The sequence below is a fragment of the Saccoglossus kowalevskii genome, chromosome 6 (genome assembly GCF_978046115.1).
Source record: "Saccoglossus kowalevskii chromosome 6, keSacKowa6.1, whole genome shotgun sequence".
NCBI classification, from domain to species: Eukaryota; Metazoa; Hemichordata; class Enteropneusta; family Harrimaniidae; genus Saccoglossus; species Saccoglossus kowalevskii.
In genome coordinates this window covers 31,536,693-31,556,754 of record NC_140646.1, presented here as the reverse complement: position 1 = coordinate 31,556,754, position 20,062 = coordinate 31,536,693, and the positions used below count along the sequence as shown (strand labels likewise).

At 33.1% G+C, this 20,062-nt stretch overlaps 1 protein-coding gene across 1 annotated transcript in view; it reads left to right on the top strand.

Annotated features, from left to right (window-relative positions):
- The window catches only part of LOC100377251 (importin-4-like), a 36,682-nt gene that overhangs the window by 8,913 nt on the left and 7,707 nt on the right, over positions 1-20,062 (top strand). Inside the window, 7 exon segments of the mRNA XM_085500667.1 lie at positions 587-710; positions 1,872-1,983; positions 2,962-3,065; positions 4,312-4,389; positions 6,042-6,205; positions 8,309-8,502; positions 14,562-14,741. Coding sequence (XP_085356793.1) covers positions 587-710; positions 1,872-1,983; positions 2,962-3,065; positions 4,312-4,389; positions 6,042-6,205; positions 8,309-8,502; positions 14,562-14,741 — 956 coding nt within the window.

Below are 20,062 nucleotides of genomic sequence, written 5' to 3'. Positions count from 1 at the left end.
ATTTCTTTAAAAGAATTTCATACTCTTCCTGTTTAAATGATCTCTGTTTACATTATTAATACATTATTAATACTCAACACATTGTTTTCTTCTAACAATTCAAGGTATTTCACTTACCAATCTTTATGGTTCCTACAGACAGCTTGCAGCCAAAAACAGTAAAAATCTTCCAAAACAATCTTTCCAGTGAAATTGATGGAAAGTCCAACAAAATATAACCATACAATTTAAAGAAAACACTGATGTGTTACTTGAACACAGGAGAGGTTTACAGTTGATGTCAGCACAGGGCTCTATTTAAAATATATGAGTTTCCTTCCAAAGGTCCTCTATAGTTAAATTTTCTAACCTACAATCCTTTGTAAAATCCAATATGGAGTTAACACATTTTTTCACTATATGTACAAGTAAAATACACTGAAAGGCAGGAAGATTTATTTTTTATTTCTCGCTATTAGCATAAGTTTTAATCAACATATCATCACTTGCTCAGTGCATCAATACTCAATTTGTAAAATAATTGTATATTTAAAAAAAAAATGATCAGCTTACACAATATTAAAAGATGATATTTTCCTATATGCAGATACCTTAGGAGTGCTCGCCAGACAGATTGGTGTAGAACATTTCTCACCACTCGCTGTAGAGTGTATGCAGTTAGGATTGAAGTTAATTGAGGAAATTGACGACCCTGATCTAAGGAGATGCACGTAAGTTTTCATTCCTGCTCTTTGTGATAAATACGATGACAAATATAGATCGTTTGGTTTAAGTACTGCCATGACAGTTTCTCTTTAATATGAAGTGACAATAACTGAAAATGATATATTAATATAATATGAGGTTATTACGAGAATACTGCAAAGTATGCATGAAGACAGTACAGCGGGAGTATCGACTGGCACACCGTCTGAGTGCATACTTTGCACTATCCTTGTAATAACCTTATTATTAAACATCTTTTCCTCCCAGGAATACATCATGGGAATGCCGAAATCCAAAACATTTAGAACAGATTTAGCGACTTTCTTTGTGTGGTGTTCTGTCAAACCCTGGGCAGTTTGTTTTTATTATTAGAGGTTGCTTACATGTGTATTCGTTCCATATTTGGAATTTGCGTTTCCTAATATAGTAGGATGAAAATACCCAGTGCAATACCACAAAATTACGTCACACTGTAACTTACGGCATTACGGTGACAGATGTATAATAATGTTAATTAATTCCATTATATCAATACCCAGCCTTGTAACGTTATAGGAATAATTAATTTCCCATAACACGCCTGGCCCAGCGCGCTTGTATTTCATCATTCAAAACAAAGTGCGTCATTCTAAATTATGTTGTGTGTTTGAGGTCACACCATAGTAAAATTATAATTACAAGTATAAGGTATATGATAAAATTATTTTGGACTGGATACATCTTTTACTGCCCTCAGTTGTACGCCTCATGCACCCTCACAAGCTCAGGCACTTCTGTTGCATGACCTTGAGCCGTAAAAGCCGAATCCTGTTCATAACAAATAATATTGCAGTGTATAAAGCCCGCACTGTTATCAGAACTATGTATGTTCTTAGAATGCTTGCATAACAAGAATGCTTACATAATGATTGCAGCCCGTATTTAGAGATATTCTAAAAGCAAGTTGCACATTGACAGGCACGCTCATCAATTCAAATAATTGTAGATGAAGTACTGTAGTTATAACTGTGAACAATGCTTACGTCTTCAATTGTATATAACAAGTAATGCACATGCTGTCAATACAGAAAACCGAAAAACACTAGTGTGCACATGTACAGTTTTGATTTAACCCCTTTGAGAGAAACACACTTCATGTGATTGATTGATATCATTGCTTATTTCAGATATGGTTTATTTGCATCAATATCAATAGTTTTGAAACAAGAAATGGAACCATATCTTGCAGTTATTACAAAATTAATGATAGAATCAATTACATCAGATGAAGGTGTTGTGGTAAGTAACGTAAATACTCCGGGACATGTGTACGCTAGAAGTATGGTGATGTGGTGAGTACGTAACTATTCCGGAACCTGTACGCTATAAGTATGGTGATGTGGTGAGTACGTAACTATTCCGGGACATCTACGCTAGAAGTATGGTGATGTGGTGAGTGTGTAATTACCCTGGGACATGTGTACGCTAGAAGTATGGTGATGTGGTGAGTACGTAACTACTCCGGGACATGTGTACGCTAGAAGTATGGTGTTGTGGTAAGTACGTAACTACTCTGGGACATGTGTACGCTAGCAGTATGGTGTTGTAGTAAGTACGTAACTACTCCGGGACATGTGTACGCTAGAAGTATGGTGATGTGGTGAGTGTGTAACTACTCCGGGACATGTGTACGCTAGAAGTATGGTGGTGTGGTGAGTGTGCAATTATTCCGAAACAGGAGTACTGTAGCAGTATGGCCATGTGGTGAGTAGGTAACCAACCCATAGACATACATACTGTAACAGTGTGGCCATGTGGTGAGTATCTAACTACCCCGTAGACATGCATACTGTAGCAGTATTGCCATGTGGTGAGTACATGTATGTAACCACCCATAGACATAAATACTGTCGTATTTAGGCAATGTGGTGAGTAATTTTATAACTACTCTGAGACATACATACACTAGCGAAATGATGAAATGTTATTTCAAAATCTCATGATATCCCTCTTTGTTGTACAATAAATATTTCCAGTTTCCATTACACTGTAAATAACTTCAATTCCTAAAATCAATCACTGAGATCAAATCTAGACTTTTTAGTGTTGGTCTTTATTTTGCTCACAATGTTAAATCATAGAGTATTGGTCCAGGAGTATTTTAAAATATTTTAAACCATAGGCAAAAAATAAGCTTTTTCAAAATTCTGAATACTACTTTTTTACCGTAAGTTGTGCTCTGTTTTAGTCACTCATTTTGAATATCTTGCCATATAGGCACATTACAAAGAAGAAAACAGTGCGTTCAATATGTTTGATGAAGAAGAGTTGTCGGCTGAAAATGGTGATGAAAATATTGGTAATGATGAGGACATACAAGGGTAAGAGTCACAGCTGTATGATGTATAGCAAATCAGTATTTGTTGAATTGCATGCATTAACAATTTGTTATGCTGTTCCTGTTCTCATGAGCACATCATCAAGTTGATACTCAGCTTGTTTTATTTGTTGGTGGAAATGAAATGTTTACAATTTTGAGTGAATGGTTTAAAATAAAATTAACGTATTCAGAGAAACTAAAGATGTTGATGAACATTCAGAAATTCTGAATTTTCTGTTTTACTATTCAAAATAACTTTGAAGGAGGTTTTTATACTTATAGTTGTACTCCCTCTTTGTGACGGTACTATCCCCATACCGACATATACACTGCCAAATATCAAGGTTGTTAATGGATGAGAAATTAACAAGAAGATTAAAGGTCCTCCCAAAATAAGCGAAAATAGATACTGAGTTAGGAGGTTATGTTTGGTCAGTTGTAGATACCGAAGGGATACGAACTTCCAACACTCTCAAAATAAATTATGCCGGAAAGTTAGAGCAGGATTTCTACTTAATAGCTTGTTGTGGGAGTGATGTTTTATGTATTTACACAGTGGAAATGCAGCTTTAAAGCTGCCAGTATGCAAACATGCCATGTAGATGAAGAGCAAGCAGAAAGGGGAGGGTGATTAAAGGGGAGGGTGATTCTCAATAAAATAACAAAAATATCAAGATATACATTGACATTCACTCCCTCGGAATTATAATTTTCACTCAGCACGTTTAAGGCTGCATCAATCTATGATATCATGCAAAGTGAAAACCATGGTTGTTATGATCTGGCTTGATGTAAATTATTCTGTAACTGCAGCTGATATGCATACCTTTAGTTGAACTATGTGTTGTTTTTTATGACACTGCCCTCAGTGTCCAATGTTGGGAATGATGTTCCAGAGCAAACTGCAATACAATATACCATTTTCCAATACTATGATAACATGGTACTTATTATAAATTTCTGAATTTTGTTTATCATTTTAAAAAAAAGACAATTGTTCCTGCCCAAATATTTGTGCTATACATGTATTTTACAAATTTTAATTTTTTTTCATATAATTTCTTAATTTTAATAAAAAAAATTATCGAGTTTATTTTAAGAAAGGTGACACAAGCTGGCTTTGGTTTTCAAAATTTGTTTTACTTATGAAGCTTTTGTTGGAGATGTGTTTATAATAGAGCAATTACATCAATCATGTTTTTTATCCCTTGATGCACCATATGTGGTGTTTTTGTTTGTTGCTATAGTTACAGTGTGGAGAATGCTTACCTAGAGGAGAAAGAGGATGCTTGCAATGCCCTAGGTGAAATAGCTACAAATGCTGGGTAAGTTCTATTTAATGGAACACTACTCTTCGGAACATGTTTATCTCGAAAATTAATGATCAGTTATGTGATATGATGAATACTAAAAGCCCTGACAAGCGTCCTTATTATGCATCTACATTCTGAATTGCTTGCCTGTCATTAAAATCTTAGCTACTGTAGAATACTTTATTTTCGCTTGGAATTTATTAATTTTCGCTATTTTCGCTGAAGGAATGATTCAGTGGGAATAAAATCCAGCGAAATATACATTTTTTCCTATATTTTACATTCAACTTGTCAAAAATCAGTGAAAATAAATTCCATACAAAGCACCAAAAATGCCTTTTCAGCGAAAATTAATTCCAGCTAAAATAAGGTATTTTACAGTATTTGGATCTGCTTTTATTTGTTTTTTCTTGCAATCTCATAACACTATAGATGGATGGAACTGTTATGGATAACTCAAAACATATAAATTTTTAATTGTATGTGATTTAAAAACAAAACAAAAAAACTACAGATTCGCAGGTACATTTGTATTCTGTACTACAAGCACTGAGTAAATTCAATATATATTCACAGTAGAATGAACTAATGTAGCATCAGGATAAGTTGTATGTTTCTGATAACATACTGTGGAATACTTTATTTTCGCTGGAATTAATTTTCGCTGAAAAGGCTTTTTGGGCGTTTTGTATGGAATTTATTTTCACTGGTTTTTTATGAGTTTAATGTGAAATATAGGAAAAAAAGTATATTCGCTGGATTTTATTTTCATGGAATCATCCCTTCAGCGAAAATAAATTCCAAGCGAAAATAAAGTATTCTACAGTATTGAAAATAAAATTATAAAGTTATGTTTATGAGTGATCATGTGGTCGTGTGAGTGAAAATGTTGGATAGATAAACACAGCACCACATGTGAAAATAACTTCCATATCCCACTAGTGTCTTGGTGAGGCCTTGTGGTTCTGTTATTATTACACGTTTCCAGACCTACAATTATCATTCTAGTGTATGACCTACTTTAAATTCTGATTTGGGTAATCCGATATTCCATTTTATTCATCTGCAATTATTTTCAGACACTTGTTCACTCGAAAAAAGCCAGCAGCAAAAATAATTATCTATAAATACAGCAAATGGAACAAAATTCAAGAGCTTTTTTAAAATAAAAAAACAGTATAATTCACTGCCATTGCATGAGACATGGTGACTGTATTTAAACATATTTAGGAACAACATCAAGAAATAAACTTGTATTTTAAATACATCAGTGGAAATACCAGTCGGTCGGCACATCACAACTACTGCAAACTTTCAGACTATTTTAAAACAAATTTGATGTAGTTTCAGATGATCCGTAATAATCATAAGACATTTGAAGTACTCAGATGCATGTATGGAATACTAAAATAAAACAAAAATCAAATAAACAAACAGGATTATGGTTTTTCTTGCTCATTTGCATTTGCATATCCCACTCCATGTGAATATATTTCCACTGTTCCTCCTGAAATATTTTATAACAACCAATTTTCAGTTTTCCGCTGCCTCAAAAGTGCAACTTACCAATTTTTTGTTTGCACTGCACAACAGTTGTGGTGCTTTTTTCCCCCCAGCCTAAATGTGCGATCATAGATGTTCATATCATATTTTCTATTTCATAGTGTGGTGTTTATTCCTTATCTGGAGCAATGTTTTAATGAAGTCCATAAGATCTTAGATCATCCAGCCAGCGATGTCCGTAAAGCTGCAATTACTTGTGTGGGACAGTTTTGTTGTTCGTTACATAAAGCATTTACAGAAACCAACACACCAGATCAAACTGGAGGTAAGAAAACAGTAAAAAAGTTTTATAATGCTCTTCTGTGAAAAGCACTAAGCACCCACTTCCAGTCTTTCACCAGAGACGTATCTTTTGCTAATAATTCCCAGAAAAGTAAAAAACAAACAAAAAAAAACGAGCGTCTCATAGTCTTTGGCACATATGGTAGATGTGGGTGTAACTTTACTCCAAAGCTGGCTCTTAACCTCTTAACTTTGTTCATTGTGTGAAGACATGACCTGAACATCTGCCGCACAAATTGAATGATTTGATTTTGAACTTGAATTATTTATTTATTTATTTATTTGTTTGTCTGTTTGTTTGTTTATTTATTTTTATATATTTATATTTATTTATTTATATTAATTATTTTATTTATTTATTTGTTTATTTGTTTATTTATTTGCTCAATGTTGAAATGCTGATTTTTCAGATGGGAACAAGATGTTAAGATACCCTTACTTCACCTAATTTGACCATCATTAAATGTCTATTGCACATTATTAAGCATGCGAATACCCCGAAATACTGACTTTCATGTTGAATCCCATGGCAATGTTTTGATGCCTCTACAACACTATGACCATTGTTTGTCTCATTATTAGTCCCCGTTCGGACGCAGTCCGAAAACGGGGACTTATGTTTTGACCTCCGTGCGTGTGTGCGTGTGTGTGTGTGTGTGTGTGTGTGTGTGTGTGCGTGCGTGCGTGCGTCTGTGCGTGCATCCAGACCTGTATCTTAGAAATGCCTGGACCAATCACAATCAAACTTCACACATACATCATACATGATATTATACATATGCACGTCAATTTGTTTCACGATCTGATTCAAGATGGCCGAATGTCAGCCATTTTTGTGCTAAAAAATCCTAAAAATCAAGCATTTCTCGGCTGTTTACAGATGGATTTTGTTCAAACTTGGTATATACATTAGACATTATAGGACCTTGATGCAAATAATTTTGTTTTTCAGATAAGATTCAAAATGGCCGACTGGCCGCCATTTTGTTTTAATGAATGTGGTTCTCGTGCCATATCCCTGACTTGCTTTCACTGATTATGTTCAAATTTTAAATATTCATTATACATCATGTCATAGATTGACAGATATATTGGTTTGACGATTCTATTCAAAATGGCCAAATGGTGGCCATTTTTGTGCTAAAAAATCATCAGAAATCAAGCATTTCTGGCATTTATGGATGGATTTCGTTCACACTTGGTACATATATTAGACATTACAGGTTCCTGATGCACATCATTTATTTTTCAGATCGGATTCAAAATGGCTGTCTGGTGGCCATTTTGTTTTAATGAATGGGCTTCTAGACCCATATCTCCGACTTGTTTTGACTGATTATATTCGAATTTTAAATATTCATTATACATCATGTCATAGATAAACAGATATATTGGTTTGACGATCCTATTCAAAATGGCCGAATGGTGGTCATTTCTGTGCTAAAAAATCATCAAATATCAAGCATTTCTGGCATTTATGGATGGATTTCGTTCAAAGTTGGTACATACATTAGACATAACGGGTTCCTGATGCATGTCATTTTATTTTTCAGATTAGATTCAAAATGGCTGACTGGTGGCCATTTTGTTTTAATGATTGAGCTTCTAGAGCTATATCTCTTAAATGCTTGACTGATTATATTCAAATTTTATATATTCATTATACATCATGTTATATATATACATGTATTCAAAATGGCTGATTTTGAATGCTGTTCCAGAGCAATATCTCTCAATATGGACAAGTACTTGTTTGACCATCAGAAACAAATGTCAATCATTTTAATATCAAAAAATCATATTCCTGACATGGTTATATTCCAGCTATATTACTATAAACAAAACTATATATCTTAAATTTGATAACTAACGGGGACTGTGCCATGCATGGCTTGTTTTGTTTGATTTCATGCATAATGCAGAATAACGCAGTGAATGAGAAATGCTCTATTGATGTTTTTGATTCATATTACTAGAATACAGTTAGTGTTCATTAGTGTTCTAAAAGGAATAAGCCGATTGGAACAGTGCTTCCTCATTTATAATTTGTAATGCCATTTATTCTGACCTCCTCACTTTATTGCAGCTCTCAATAAACTTCTAGTTGACACCATACCTAGTTTCATTGAGATCATCAACACTGATGCAGATAGGACGGTTGTCATGGCAACATTGGAGACAATAAATGAAATGCTGAAATCAATGGGTGGTGTTGCTATCACTGGAGAAAACCACTTGAGTTGTTTAACTACTAGTATCCGGAATGTGCTGCAAAAGAAAGTGAGTCTTGTTAAATTTGTCTGTACTATCAAAAATCTTTTTGAACCGACCCCGCTGTGAATATTAAACTGAACCATACATCTATATGAATTTTGAAACCTTTGTAAATTTGAAACTTGTCTAAACTGAACCCTGTGTAAATTTGAAACCTGTCTAAACTGAACCCTGTGTAAATTTGAAATCTGTCCAAACTGAACCCTTGGTAAATTCGCAACCTGTCCAAACAGAACTCTATGTAAATTTGAAACCTGTCTAAACTGAACCCTGGGTAAATTTGAAACCTGTCTAAACTGAACCCTGGCTAAATTTGAAACCTATCTAAACTGAACCCTGGGTAAATTTGAAACCTGTCTAAACTGAACCCTGTGTAAATTTGAAATCTGTCCAAACTGAACCCTATGTAAATTCGGAACGTGTGCAAACTTAACCTTGTGTAAATTTAAAACCTGCCCAAACTGAATCCTGTGTAAATTTGGAACATGTGCAAACTGATCCCTGGGTAAATTTGAAACCTGCCCAAACTGAACCCTGTGTAAATTTGAAACCTGCTCAAACTGAACCCTGGGTAAATTTAAAACCTGTCTAAACTGAACCCTGTGTAAATTTGAAACCTGTCTAAACTGAACCCTGTGTAAATTTGAAATCTGTCCAAACTGAACCCTGTGTAAATTTGAAACCTGTCTAAACTGAACCCTGTGTAAATTTGAAACCTGCCCAAACTGAACCCTATGTAAATTTGAAACCTGCCCAAACTGAACCCTGTGTAAATTTGAAACCTGTCCAAACTGAACCCTGGGTAAATTCGAAACCTGTCCAAACTGAACCCTGGGTAAATTTGAAACATGCCCAAACTGAACCCTGTGTAAATTTGAAACATGCCCAAACTGAACCCTGTGTAAATTTGAAACCTGTCCAAACTGAACCCTATGTAAATTTGAAACCTGCCCAAACTGAACCCTGTGTAAATTTGAAACCTGTCTAAACTGAACCCTGGGTAAATTTAAAACCTGCCCAAACTGAACCCAAAGTAAATTTGAAACCTGCCCAAACTGAACCATGGGTAAATTTGAAACCTGTCTAAACTGAACCATGGGTAAATTTGAAACCTGTCTAAACTGAACCGTGTAAATTTGAAATTTGTCCAAACTGAACCCTATGTAAATTCGGAACGTGTGCAAACTTAACCCTGTGTAAATTTGAAACCTGTCCAAACTGAACCCTGTGTAAATTTGAAACCTGTCTAAACTGAACCCTGTGTAAATTTGAAACCTGTCCAAACGGAACCCTGTGTAAATTTGAAACCTGCCCAAACTGAACCCTGTGTAAATTTGAAACCTGTCCAAACGGAACCCTGTGTAAATTTGAAACCTGTCCAAACGGAACCCTGTGTAAATTTGAAACCTGTCCAAACGGAACCCTGTGTAAATTTGAAACCTGCTCAAACCGAACCCTGTGTAAATTTGAAACCTGTCCAAACTGAACCCTGGGTAAATTTGAAACCTGCTCAAACCAAACCCAAAGTAAATTTGAAACCTGCCCAAACTGAACCCAAAATAAATTTGAAACCTGTCCAAACTGAACCCTGGGTAAATTTGGAACCTGTTCAAACTGAATCCTGGGTAAATTTGAAACATGTTTTATGATAACTGAACATTATGTAAATTCGGAACCTGCCCAAGCTGAAACCCTATGTAAATTCAGAACCTGTCTATACCGTCTATAAACTTGTATATAGAAAATATCGCTCCAATTTTCTCTGTATCCTGTACTGTTTACTCACCTATACACCTTTACTACGTGTGAAAATATCGTGTGAATCTACAAAGACCACTATTACAATATTTTAATATTAAAGAAATGAAATATGTCTTATAAAGATTTATAAGATGTAACTGGTATGATATGAAGATCAAATTTTGAAATAATGTGAATTGTGCGATAATCACAAAACAAATGTACATTTTTAGAAATGAGCGAGTCCATGAAAAAAATGGTTGGAGCTCATCTAAGGCTGTTTTCATAGTGTCTATTTGTCTGTTTAGGTTTTGCAATTACCATGACAATCTTGCTCATTTCTGTTTTAAGCAATCAAACCTTTCCAAGTCATTGGTTAAAAAAGCTATAAGTGACTGCGGAAATACATGCACATGCATGTTACCGTTCTGTAATTTTATTTTTCCCGACTTCCATAATATCACATACATTGAAAATGTTCTGTTCCAAATACAAAAATGTAGCTCCATCAAGTGTTGAAGTAGAGAAATGTTATCCTCAGGTGTTTGCTAGAAATGTTTACTGGCAGATAACCAAAACATTCTGATTGACACTGAATTATTAATTTTGTCTGATATCACCGGAGAAGTGTTAAGGATTATTTTTACCCCTGGGATTGTTTTAATGCTGGCATTATCTCTGAATGGTTAATATTGTCTTGATATGAAATTTTACTATAATTGTTACACTCTGCTGTTTGATATTAGCCACAATGTATACAATATATTGAATGATTACCCCCATGTTCGTATCACATATTTTTGATCAATATTTACTTTTCGTACTTCCGACACTTAGTAAATAGGTGCTTCAGGACAATGTACAGACCTGATTAGTTTTTGCTTGAAATATTAATTACCAAATTTGCATAATAATTAGTCAATTATCGGCTTTTCCACCGATATCTCAAGTACTGATCATCCCATTTCAATGAAACTTGGTACATGTACATAGTGACATGTGTGGAAACTTGTTAAGTTTTTGGTTAAAATCTGCATATGTTAATTGCCTAATTTGCTTGAAAATTAGTTTACAGCTATCCTGTAGATATCCAAGTACTAATCATGATAAATGATTAATTGCTCTAAGACAATGAAACGACCTAATTTGTTTTGTGTATAAATACATCCATAATTACCTGATTTGCAAAATAATTTAAGAATTAATTATCACATTCTAATGAATTTTAGTATGTAGGCGCCACAGGACAATGCACAGGGTTGAAATCCATGCATATTGATTAACTAATTTGCAAAAGTTTGCCAATTTTCCACCTATAATTTAAAAAAAAACAATATCAATAAGGCTTGGTATAAGTACCTGAGGACCAAGCTGTGTATAAAGACCTGATTAGTTTTGAAATTCGAGCATATTTATTATTACTTTGCATAATTACAGATGTGATTAGTTTAAACCCTGCATATTTGATTATCTAATTATCTATTGGTCAATTCCAACATCTCGAAAAGTCAGATTTAAATTGAACTTGTAGTTAAGGTACTCCAGAATAAATCGGACTGAAAACCACAGATGTACAATCAAATTATTATACACTTCAATATTGTGCATTGCATTGTTTTCATGTTGCTCATCTCAAATAGCAGACCAATATTACTTGTCAAGTTTCTAGGTTTAAAAGGCTGATCTAAAATTTGTAATTAATTTTAAATATGGTCTCAATAATATCAGCACACGAGAGTTCTATCTAAGACCAGGAAAAAAGAATTCTCTGTTTCTCTGTTTCATGGAAATTTTAAAAACAGGCGGCGTATTTTTTTTTATTTTTTTTTTGAATACAGAGCTAAAATGGGGGAAATTTGAGACAAGTGTGAGTACAAGCGCATTTTGGAATATTTTAGAATGAAAAGAACGTTTAAGGTGCACAGTTCAAAATGATGCGCGCAGAAACGAGAAAAAAGATATTTTTGTTCTCAGCCTAAGCCTTCGTTTATTTGGATCTGCATTCAGTCCTCTTTATTGCGTACAATTTTTGATATACGTCTTATATAAAACACATTAACAAATTGGTCCAAATGACCCGAAAATGAGAAATTGTCATTGTTTTGACGAACTAATTTATGCACTTTCATACATTTGCATAATCAATGATGTCATTCAACAAATGTACACATACATTGTACTTTACATTAGTCGGTAAATTTTACTTTTTACAGAACAATAATTCACTGATTCTGTAGTTTATTATTGCCATTTGAACACTAAATATGTAATTAATAATATGTAAATTAGCATTTTATGTCTTTTCTGACCTCACTAATTAAGAATTCATCATTCTTCATCATTGCCTGAACTGATTTATGTGAAATGGTTGCACATGTTTCTAATGTATTGTGTGGCTGATATTAGATAACAATTCTGGAATGAAATAAATCACACTTTTAATGACAAAATCAGTAATTTTATCAAAAAAATCTGAAAGCAAGGCTTTTAAAGGATTATTTTTTGAAAAACTAAGACAAATAAAAATATTCGGAGACACAGAATTTTTTATATCTTCTGAAGTGTTGATTTTGATTGACATTACTCGCTACGTAATTTTTTAAGTGAAAACAAACAAAAACCTGATTTTATTCAAAAAATAAACTTCAACAGAAAATATACAATATGTAGGTCGTAAATGATACTAGTGCCAACAAACATATATTGTACAATGTCTAAATAAATTTACCAATGGAAATAAATATTTCATCCGAACGTGGACTTATGGATGGACCTGTTAGACATACCTGGACCGATTACATTCGAACTTCACACATGCATCATACATAATATTATACATATGCACATTAATTTGTTTCACGATTGATTCAAGATGGCCGATTGGTGGATGAAACACTAATTAATGTATACCTATGGTATTGAGTCCATTTTTGATTAATTCTGTACTATTTAGCAAACCATTATGGTTTGTGCTGACATATGGGGAATTGCACCTGGTAATGTTTCATTATTTGACCTACTTGGTTATGCTTTTATAAATAGTAAGCTCATAGACAAAAGAAAATATTTTCCTGGTGGATAATTTATTAGCTTATCATAGTACACTCCATTTGTCATTCTAAAAGTCATATAAGAAACAATATCCTTGCTTGTATGTTTTTTATGTGTTTTGTGTTATTTTGTGATGTATTAGTGAACCATTGAAATTATAATTATCATTCAACATAATTTTTCACACAACATCACACTTGCTATAAATAAAATCAGCATATTAATTATCTTATTTGCATATTTAATGATAATTTACTCATATTTATTGTTTTAATTTGTGGTACATGATGTTGATTTTTTTTTTACAGATAATTATCATATTTTGTAATATCAATTGATTTTTTTTTAATCCAACTCTGTATGCAAACTAGTGTTAGGATCAGACATAATTCTGAGAGAATAATTAAAAAATATCAACATATTTTTTGAGAAGTATTGTACCATATAAATTAGGAAAGGTGGAATAAAAAGAAAGTACCACCCAGCCTTTTCCAAGGAAAACAAGGATTCTGATAATTTCTGTTTTATGTATTTTCTAAAATTTCGTTTAATTTAATTTTTTGACCAATTGAACATTTCCCATGTAGTTTTTAGCTCCGCTGTTGACTTAGTCGGGCTATTCATATTACTGATTGTTCGCTGTCTGGTGTCGTCCCGGAAATGGCAACTCCACTTGCTTTGATACTTTGTATATATGTACCTTGGGTGGACTTCTCACATTTATTCATTTCATGATGATATCTTTAAATCTCTAATTTTGATGAATATTTTTAGTAAAAATTTCTATTTTTGACTTCTTTAAAATATTTAGCCCAATTGCTTCGAATTTTTGTGAACACCTTTAGTAAACCTTACTTAGATTTGTTCATTTTGGGTAGACACTTTCAATTCTCTAATTTTAGTAAATATTTTTGTCGTTTTGGGCCAAAAATGTTATTTTTGACTTCTTCTTGAAAATGGCTATCCAATTCTAGCCAATTACTTTGATATTTTATATGTAGACACCTCAAGTGGACCTCAGTCAGATTTGTTAATTTTATGTCAATAATTTTAGTGAATATTTTTGTAATTTTTTGGTAAAGCTGCTTGTTTGGAAATAAATATGTAAGTTTATTTAGTGAAAGGTAACGCAAATTAATTTAGTATAAAAGGTTGAACTTGAACTTGATAAACAAAACTTTCTATTGCACTTGACTTGAGAAAAAAGCTGAGAAAACCAGAACTCAGCAAGACAAGAGGAGGAATGGTAATAAACTGATTGCTTTCCTTTCTAGACATTGTGCCAAGGTGAGGAGGAAGAAATTGACGATATAGATGATGACCAGCAAGCTGAATTTGACGCTATATTATTGGAAGATGCTGGAGATCTTATTCCGTCACTGGCAGCAGCAGTTGGTGGGCAAACATTTTCTCCCTATTTTGCAGGATTCCTGCCGATGATTCTCGCCAAAACAGTAAGTTCAATCAGTTGATTATACTGTACTCATCCGTCTTTAATAATAGTGCTTATGCTCGACTAAGTCGTCAGACTGTCCAGTCATAAAACTTGGTCTTTGATCATTATTTGACATTTTTGAAAATTGGTAATCGACTTTATATAACAGTGTTGATATCAACCACCATGAATATGTTGTGCATAAACTACACTACACACTTAACAATCTTGAAAAGCGATAAAAATGTTGACGGGTAGGTCACTGGTAAATACAGGTTCAAATAATGGTGGAAGTGATGATTTCCATACAATTTGAAACAGTGGTTATTGTAGCAAGTTCAAACCCTGCCTCGGGTTGAACACCAGGAAGGAAATTGACCCATACCCTGGGTTAATGTGTAAACACATCATTGAGGGCTAAGCTACTGGTGGTACCATGGTTAATTTCCACCACTCACCACTTAATGGAGAGATAGCTGCGTTGTCATGGAATATTATAGTTTCTGTGCGACATACACTATACATGTGTACATGTATGTATGACCAGCGCTAGCACTTCAAATAAAAAAAAAAGTCAGGTGAGACAACGATGACAATCAGTAATTGAATGAATTAATAAATTATTCAATTTTCATTGCTGATGAGTATAATATTACTATAATAATAAATCAAAAGTACTAATGACATGTAATCTATAGATGGTTACAAATAAAATGTGACTTACAACAAAAGACCAAATTTATACAATGCAAATGCATGTAATAGACCATTTTCCATTCATTGCGAGAATCACACGTTATGCGTGAAATCGAACGTAAAAACAGGACAAACAAAGGTCATGGGATTCGACAAACGCAAAAATATTTGGGGGGGGGCCTTTTCCATGCTTAATAATGTGCTGTGCACATTTGATGTTAGACAATTTTGATTACGTAAGGGTATTCGAAAACAATATTCCTCTGTCGAAGATCGGCCGGTCGATGTGAGCTACGAAATAAAGAAATTTTAGTTCAAAAATTAAATCAATTGATTTTTGCGGCAGACACGCGTCTTTCATGCATCTCGCGAGATCTCACAGTTGAATGGAAAATCACCTATTATACAGGTGATAAAATACATGTACAATTAAGAGTACACATTAAATATTGATTTAGGTAATATCAGCAGGTGTTTTAAACCTGATTGACATCTGAATACCACATCATTAACGTGTAATCCCAAACAGATGTGATTTATGCAGCAGTGTTTGTACAGTTAGTGTTAACATTTGCCAGTCACGAGTTATAACTGTCAACATAGATATTTTCAGCAAATATTTTTGGTAAAATTTCTTGAAAACTCGCAGCTTATATTTAACGTTATATTTAAGTACATTGGGTGGACCTCTGTCTGAATTGTTCACCTGATGCCGATATCATATATTCTCTATTTTTGGCAAATTTTTGGTAAAAAATGAAATTCTTCTTGTACTTGCCAATTATTTTGCCAATTATATTTTGTTTTTACTGGCATGAACCTTGTGAATTTACTGGTAACCAAGCTTGATAACAGGCTGTTTCAGGCTGTTCCTTTATATTATAACCTAACCTAAATCAACAAGATAACAGAACAGGTATATTACTGTCTGTAATGCTCTGAAATACATAACAGATTCTGCTTTATTATTTGTGATCATTTTGTGACTATTGCTTACAGTCATACTGGTATAGTTTGCATTAATTTTCAGTCACTATGGCACATTTGTTTTGAGATTTGATTCAGTTTGTATATTTTTCTGATATTTCATAATTTGCATTTTTTGAAAGAAATTACCAGTATATTTGGGGTCGGTATTTTGTTTGGACATTTGTGTGTAATCATGTGTGTCAGTTGAGAAATTGCATTTTTTGTCAGAATTTAAAAAAAATTAAAACAAGAAATAAATTTTTGTGAAAAAATTTAAATATAAAAAATTGTAATGACAATTTCAAAATAAAAAAGGATATACACACCAATTTAAAAAAAAAATTATTCTATTCTGTGCTTTCCTCCAATTCGTTTTCTATGTTACAATTTCTCATTGGTAAATGTAATCAGGAATATATCACTGATATTTAATTACTGGTAGCAATTAAATTTAATTTCTAAATAATCAATGAATAAATTGTAATGACAATTTCAAAATAAAAAAGGATATACACACCAATTTAAAAAAAAAATTATTCTATTCTGTGCTTTCCTCCAATTCGTTTTCTATGTTACAATTTCTCATTGGTAAATGTAATCAGGAATATATCACTGATATTTAATTACTGGTAGCAATTAAATTTAATTTCTAAATAATCAATGAATAAATTTACTTTAATCAATGATAATATAATAATAAAACAATGTACTACTGACCTGCAGTTCATGGACTGTTAAAAATAAAATATGGTTTACAAACAAAAGACTAAACTGCCATTTGACAACTTGGGTTCTGAATGTCATTACCAATCCACATAATTATACAGGTTATGAAAAAGACATCACCACAAAAATAGGTCAAGAGTGCATGTTGAAGAATAACAACATTCCTATTGTGGAGACATCACTTATTTTAACGTTGACAGTCAGCGAACCCATTCATGGTAATTATTATTCCACTCACGATGCAGATAAAAGCTACGCTGGCCTTATGTCACATTTTCACACAATCTTCTCTTTTGTCACTGTTAAAAACCATTAGCAGCTGAGTTCAGTGCATTTTTTTTTTGTAGCAAGTCCTCAGGCTTTTGTTTTGTAACTGTTTGCGTAGATAAACGAGTGACTTGGATAGCTGAATATCTTGTGAGAGTCGCGCCGTTCTGCATTGATCATCCTTTTTTCGTTCCCTCGTCTGTCTACCAAATGTCTGCCAACTCTTTACTTTCACCTCTTTGTGAAGGTAACATTATACAGGTACAAAGGCATACTGCTGTTGTTGATAAATCTTTGAATTATGGCCCATAGCAGTTATTATGACTGAAAGTCCACTCCGTTCACATCAATTTTATCTATTTAGCTTGGGGCTATTGTCTATCACAATTTGTGTTATTACTATCTCAAGAGCATTCATGTCAAATAAACAAAATTTGACCCACTGATAAATAACGGTTTGTCTGATAAGATTTTGGTACAATTTAGTGCACATTTTATATTATATTATTATTATTTTTTTTTTACGTTAGTGGTATCTACATTTATATCATATGCTGTATAGTTTCATACATGTGTTTGTAATTAGTGCATTCACCCCTGTGGTACAGGTTTCAGATGCATATGACAAGAGCATTTTAATTAATTAACCACAGGTATTTAGTGAAAGCATGTAATGTCTGTGTCAGTGGACATTACTGAATATTCTCACAAACTGCTTGTTAGACTGACTACGATGCAAAAATGGCTATAGAGAAAAATTTGCCAGGATACATGGTGTGTAGATGATATTTTGATGGGATACTAGATACAAAGATTTGAAATTTGTCAAACTATGCAAGCAGTTAATACTGTAATATTAGCGTATTTGTGATGGTCATTGCTCTTACTGTAATACTGAAGAATGTTTTTTTTTTTAAATAAATTTTTGTTTGCTAATCGAAACATTTCACCTTTTTACCTTGCCCGTACCATCAAAGATGGAAGGGAAAGGTATATTAAGGGAAAAAATGTTTGTCTGTCGTTGTTGTCGTCGTTGTTAATAATTGTTACTGTGTGCACAATCACTTCATATAATTCCAAACTTCATCATAAAGTCTTCCCTGAGTTTGAACAACAGATGTCCTGTATGAAAATATCATGCAAAAATTTAGAAAATCTGATAAAATATTTTCTGCTTCGGATTTCTACTTGACTGATCACTGGTGATACACATCAAAGGTCACTGATCTCAGTGGAAATATGCATTGTTGTACGTGTTAAATGAAGCAAATCATTTATCTTGTAATAATATCCTTGGTAATGTATCTCCCAAATCCCATGGGAATACTATACTGGGTTTCAAAACCAACTCATGGAGAGATTTTTAGCACAGTCTGATATACATTTGCAAACCTACCAATAAAATCTTTACAGAAAACAAGATGTCAGAAAATCAATATAAGCACTCCTATCATGAGCGGATTTAGAGGGGGGGCCGAGGGGGCCGCGGCCCTTCTATTTTTAACAACCAACAAGGCTTCGCGCCATCGCTCGCGAACTTGGCCTTTGGCCAACTTATCGGCCCCCCCTATTCCGGAATCCTAGATCCGCCCCTGCCTATGAAGTGGGTGCCAAACTTTGATCAAGATCTGAAGCTACCGTAATAGAAAATCGGTTTAGTTCAAAGTTATCAAATCAGAAACAATACATACAAAGCAAAACGTTGCATCCACATTTTGAAAAGAAAATTGTACTAAAATGTATGTATTCTGTATTTGACAAACAGTTCATTCGACAAATGAAAATTCACAGGAATTTTGTCTATTTTGCTTATGTGTGGATTATTCAATTTTGTTTGTATGACATGAGAATGATCTTTTTAATAGGGTGCGTCACATTGACTGAGAAAAATGTGGATTTGTTGTCATTTGAAACATCGTTTTTAGTAAACATGTTGAATACTCCCCATATCTCCCCCAACATTTGAATATATCAACATTTATCACTGTTTACACATAGTCACAGAACTATGTCATTGACATTGACTTGTTTTGCATAAATTAGGCATACCTTCAAGTTCTGGTATCTCAACAAACACCTAGCAAATTTACTATATAATAGGTTGTGGCAGTCTGGGACACTCAATATTGTTTTTAACATTATTTTTTCTTATTATTATTGTGCATCTTGAAGATCAGAGTTAGTAACTGACAGTTTTTAGTTTAATAAGCTAAGCTTAAAGTTTAGGTGTTCTCTATAATAATACGCGTCAGTTACACAAAGTTATTTTGTAACATTTTTTTGATACTGATTTATCTAGCCAGATTAAAAAATGTACCGATTTGAGCTGGAATAAAAAATAACTTGTTTTATTTTAATTCATAAAATTATTTATTATTTTTATACTATTTTTGTAGCTTTTTAAATGCTGGCCAGAATAATTAATTGTTTGTAATTAATTAGTAATTAGCAATTGGTGACAAAACTGACATACACTGTTGTAGTCAAATCTAGAATTAAGTTGACATTGATAATTGTCAAAAGACTCGGCTTACATTGTCAGGTTTGTAATATCGGTAAAAACATACTATAATGTAAGATTTGATTGATGATTTTTAAATCTAATTACATAAAAATAAAAATTTAACATTTGTAAAGAATAAGTAATGAAACATAAATGAAATATTTTGTTTTTTTTGTGAT